This window comes from Chamaea fasciata, unplaced genomic scaffold (genome assembly GCF_029207755.1).
Source record: "Chamaea fasciata isolate MVZ Bird 193981 ecotype frontalis unplaced genomic scaffold, bChaFas1.0.hap1 SCAF_1, whole genome shotgun sequence".
NCBI classification, from domain to species: Eukaryota; Metazoa; Chordata; class Aves; order Passeriformes; family Sylviidae; genus Chamaea; species Chamaea fasciata.
Window position 1 is genome coordinate 70,914,278 of NW_027094086.1, and position 5,622 is coordinate 70,919,899.

The 5,622-nt window shown below is 43.6% G+C and overlaps 1 protein-coding gene across 1 annotated transcript; it reads right to left on the reverse strand.

Moving 5' to 3' along the window:
* Positions 1-874: 874 nt before the first annotated feature.
* Positions 875-4,797, reverse strand: MED10 (mediator complex subunit 10). The gene is made up of 4 exons (XM_066185852.1): positions 4,620-4,797; positions 4,359-4,442; positions 2,863-2,965; positions 875-1,762 (listed from the first exon to the last, which is right to left on the reverse strand). Exons 1-4 carry the CDS (start codon positions 4,739-4,741, stop codon positions 1,667-1,669), a joined length of 405 nt encoding a protein of 134 aa, XP_066041949.1. The 5' UTR covers positions 4,742-4,797; the 3' UTR covers positions 875-1,666.
* Positions 4,798-5,622: the final 825 nt, after the last annotated feature.

Genomic DNA, 5,622 nt, shown 5'->3' on the forward strand with positions numbered 1-5,622 from the left:
CCAGGGCATCCAGGCTGAGCCCAACCCAAACACGGAGCGACTGTTCCTTGTCACTCCTCTCTTCCACGTTCATACAGTAAAATTGTTAAGATGAAAGTGATTAGAGGTGGAACAAATACAAGAAAAAGCCAAGTGTGCAGGGCAGGGTAATATCAGGCAGCAATTAGATTAACTTGGACTAGAAGGTAACAAATTTTAAAAGGAACACCTAGTTTTCTGATTTTGTTCTTTCTCCTGCTACATCAGTTTGGTGGTACTAGGCATCACGGATGGGCTCTGCTTCAGGCAGGTAACTGAGCACAGGTGGTGCTTCAGGTGTGCAAGCTGTGCCACCAGTAACTCCAAACATGCCTAAAATCCCTGTGAAGTCTTCAGCAGACTAGGCAAGCCTGCTATGGAGCACATGCATATAGTGCTATTTTGGAGCTCCTGCCCAAAACCAGAAAAAAGTTAAAGTAATAAAATAAATTGCTGATACAAAACGTCAAGATAGATCTGGAAGAACAAACACAAGCACAAAGAGCTCCAGCTTCACAAATACCCAAGACTAAAAGGGCTCCTCTTGCTCCCACTACAAACTCAATCTATCCCACAAACCTCTGACCCCTAGGTATCCTGTTCCACACTGGAGCTCCCTTATCTAAGAACAGTTACAGATCCCACAGACGAGCTCACAGCTAACCAGGACTTCAGGTGACAATTGCTGATCCCCAGAATCTCCAGTTTCAAGTACTATAATGGAAATTTTCATCATAAAACCAAAATACCAAGCTGAACCACCTTCAGATGTAAATTTTTAAGAGCCAAGTTTTGATACACATTTTATTTCTACCAGTGTGAAACTGAGGAATATGGGTTTTTTTCACAGTTTCCAGTTCACACTCCAAAGAGAAGCATACAAAAGAAAAATGTCAGGATATAAATTTTTTTTTTTTAATTTTTATTCAACAACTTGCTTGCAGAAAATGAATAAACAAAAGCTTACATTAAATACTGTACAAAATATTAAAGTCATAGAGGAGCTAGTCCCCAGGTATGCTCACTTTTTATATCCTCAGCCATCTGCACTGCAGCTCCCAGAACAAAACAAGATCTGAAGGTTTTCCTGGCTGCAACTAATTATGACACATGAGAACTGCAGCCCTTGACAGGCTCCTGCTCAGTAGAATTTGGCAAGACAAAAGCAGTCGACTCTTCGTACTGCAGTAAAAAAACAAAACAAAACAAAACAAAAAACCTTCTGAAGTTTACAAATGAAAAATAATCAAGTGTAATAAATGCATTTCTCTTAAAAAAAAAAAACAGGTGAGCCCACAGTCCTGAGGCACACTTTTCAGAAGACAAAAATCCATGTTTTTCTGCTATGGAAATTCACTTAGTGGGAAATGCTCTGCATTGATGACCTGCAGGCAATTACATTTCACAAACCCTTCAGGAAAGAAAAGCAGATTACCATAGAAGTTTCAACCACAATCACTGAGTAGAAGTCTTCAGAAAGATTCAGTAGCTTCAGACCAGAATCACGAACAATCATCAAGCTCCTTTACAGTCACCACTGCCATTTTTACTACAGTTGTCAGGAAGGCCTGGATTCTCTCTCTCCAATCAACGTTTTTATAAGGTGGTGTCAGTTTATGGGACATTTTTAGAGCTATCAAAGACCAACTTAAGGAGGAGGATCTTCTCCTCTAATAGCTTTGTACTTCGCCATATCTTCTGGGAACACCTTTGTCAGTTCTTGAATTAACAGGCTTTTAAATTTCTGGAAAGAGGAAAGAAAATGTATATACATCATCTGGACAATTTATTTAGATTTCATCAAGCAATGTTACCTAATGAACAGAAATGTTTGTACCCAACACACCTCTCAGTGAACTGAAGTACCCAAAACCCCCCAAACCCACATGAACAAAGAAAGTTGTATTTACAAACTCCACAGAAAACACCCACATGAAATCCACGAGGAATGCACCAGGCAAACTAAAATGTCCTTGAATTCCCAGAAATTCACTTGCATTTTCTCCTAAGAAATACAAAGCAGTTGGACCTCTCTAGTAAACTCTGGTGCATCAATATCTGCTTGACCTTATTAAGGAAAGCTGATTACGGACATGTCCTCTTGATTTGATAGCGAATCCATTCCACTTTCAAAAAAGCAACTCACACCTGCTTAGAAGTACACAATTTCACAAGCACAGAGAAAAGAAAATGCAGCTGAGGACTTATCTCCATATGTCTACATTCTGCAGCACAACTTGCCATCCTCCACACTAAGTTCAGCCAAACAAAGAACATTCTCATAACTCACTAAACTTCCCTTCCTGATTGTGTTTTTTCTGCAGTAGTTCCAGGAGTTAAACAGTATCACAGAATGCCTCATACTAAATGGAAGTACAAGTTCAGAAACCCCTAAACACTGGCATGCGTTTTCACTAATTTTATAAAGATTATCTGATGATTATAGAGCATATTTGACATTTTAACCCTCTACTATCCATTCAAGACCGGAAAAATATTACTTTTGTTTTGCTTATTTCTAAGTTCGCACACAGCAAAATTACATACCTGCAAAAAAAAAAAAAAAAACAAAACAAGTAAAATATATCTACTGCTACCTGTAGCTTTAACCAATATAAAATCACAGTGAAAGCTGCATCCCCAACTGTGAGACGAACTGTTTCCTTTCCTGAACAGGCTACATCAGCATCAATTAAGATACAGGGACGCAGAGCAATTGCTAAGACAAACCACATAGTAACAGAAGTTAATAACTGCACAAGTGAAAAACACCCACATATTTACAGAAAAGTAAAAACTTATCAAATGCGTTACTGCATTATACTTCCATTAATTCTGATTTACCTTCATAGTGTCAATTTTTCCTTTCACTTGCTCATTTTTAGCCAAAGCTCGCTCCAGACACTCTTTAGTGTAAAGTTGAGGGTTGCGGCCTTGATCTATGTACCTGAAAACAGAAAAGACACTGCTAAATGACCATATTCCCACTAGGATGCTCTCCAAGGTACAGAATTACTCATCTTGCTGTCCTTTTCTTTCTACTGTTACCCAAAATGTGCATTTTAAAAACCACCACAATTAAACTCAGCCATTTCCAAAAAGCAGCTCAAGGACACGGCCATGGTCAGCAAACATCTGTTTCCAGAAAGCCTGGAGAACTTTGAACAAAGTACTAAAAGCACACACACACACAAAAAAAAAAAAAAATTAAAAAAATAATAATAATAAAAATATATATATATATATATTTATCTACCAGCTCCTCACAGGCAATAAGCACAGATGCTCAAAGGAAGATGGTCCTTTTCCAAGCAACTGAAAAGGCACTAAGCAGGAAGTGGCCTAGTTGGGACACGGTGAGCATGAAGCACAGGAGAATATGGCACCCAGCAAATCAAGGATGAGGAGGAGCTGCACACACCACGGTGAAGAGCAAAAAATCCACACAGCTGGATCAGCAAACCTATGTGCAATTTTTTTCTGCAACACAATTCCTGGCAAAGGGAAACTCGCTGGAGAGAACATTTAAGAGAGTCACCACAAATTTACAGCTAGAGTAAAAGCCCAACTGAAAAAAGGCTGTATACAGCCAGTAACACACTGGAGTGCAGCAGACCAGTAACATCTGGACTTAGAAGAAACACTAGTGAATTAATTTGTCAGCTATATCACAAAAGCTTTCTAGTATAGCTCTTCCTCTATGTTCATTTTTCTTTTAATGTCCAGTTCTCTGCCAGACTGCCACTCCTGAAACTGAACACCTGAGTACTGACTTACTTTATTTTCACTTACAACTTTAAATCCTGACCCTAATCTAGTGTAAAAGTCTATTTTAAAAAAATGAAAGCTGACATACTAAATGGGTGCCCCTTCCCATGGCAGGGATGTTAGAACCAGATGTTCTTTAAGGTCCCTTCTAACCATACACATTCCATGATGTTATGAAAACACTAAATTCGGCAGAATTCATGTTACTGCCTATATATGTAGAAGTCAAAAAAAAATCTAAAAGGCCAGGCTGGACAAAGCTCTGAGCAACTTATCTAGTAGGTGGCATCCCTGCCCACGGTGGTGGAGTTGGAACTAGATGAGCTTTAAGGCTCTTTCTGACTCAAAGCTTCCCGTGGTTCTGTGAAGACAGGTGTGTATTTTATCACTTCTCCTACCTTCTCCTAGGCAAAAGGTACTTCTGATCTCCTGCCTGCTCACGTTCTCATGAGGCATTCAGAAGGACCGGCTTTGAGACAAGCAGCCCTCAGCCAAAATACCCACGCTGCGAAGCCAGGCTACCTCGGTTCACCGACTGCAGCACCTGCCCTTCCAGGCACACACAGACTTACTCAAAAACTTCCAAGGGCACGCTGATATCGTGAAGCTGCTGCCGGCATTTGTCGATATCCTGCAAGCCCGTCACCATGAAATTCCTGTTGGGAAGAAAAACGGGTCGGGTTTAGCCGATTTCGGGGTGGCTGCGCTGCCCCTGACGGTGGGTGCGAGGCCAGCGATACCCAGACAGGGAGAGAGAGTCCCGAGGCACCACCCTGGGCATGGAGGAGGAAAAGGCCAGCCCAGCCCGGCCCGCCCCGACAACGGCCCCTCACAATTTCTGATTGAGCCCCGTCTGGCTGCTGGGCTGGAAGTCGCTGACGATGATGCCGAGCTGCCTGATGTTCTCCACGAACTTCTCCAGGTGCTCCTCCAGGGAGTCGAACTTCTCCGCCATCGCCGCCGCGTTCCTCGCGCCGCGCCACTTCCGCTCAGGGGCGCCTGCGCGGCAGGGAGGCGCGCGACCGGGTGGCCACGCCCCCGGCACAAGCCACGCCCCCCCTCGCGGGCGGCACCGCCCGGCCCCCGCCGCCGTCGCCTGAAAGGAAACCGGGACAGCGGCGGTTCAGCGACCGCGTCCCAACATTGTGTGTCCGAACGGGGCCTGTGCCTGCCGGCTCTGAGCCCTCTTCGGGCCTGTGTGAGAAATAGAAGCGGCGACAGGCAGAGGTTCTTCATAATAATAAACCCCACACTGGAATCACCTGGGGAATAGCAAAGCGTGGAAACACAGAATCGCTGAGTGCTTTGAGACGGAAGGGTTCATCTCGTTTTAGTTCTCTGCCATAGGCAGAGAAAGCTCCGACTAGATCAGGTGGCTCAAAGCCCCTTCCAGCCTGCGCTTGAACACCACTAGAGGTGGGGTGTCCACAACTTCTCTGGGCAGCCTATTCCAGTGCCTCACTACCCTCACAGCAAAGAATTTATTCCTAGTATCCAATCTAAATGCACCCTCTCTCAGCTTGAGCCCATTACTTCTATCATGAATTGGTCTATATTTAATAATCCAGCTATCAGTCATCCCTGTGGGAAGGTTGTCCGACATGTTTAGACCTCCACAGCACATCACAATAACTATGTTTTACAAAAAGCTGTTTTCCAGTATGTCTGTTTTGGGTTGAATCTGAGCAGATCAGTCCAGTAATGTCAGGAGATATCCAGCTCTGGCGTCCCCAGCCCAGGAAGGATATGGACCTTTGAAGAGAGTCCAGAGGAGGCCACCACATTGATCAGAGGGGTGGAGCACCTCTTCTGTGAGGAAAGGCTGAGAGACTTGGG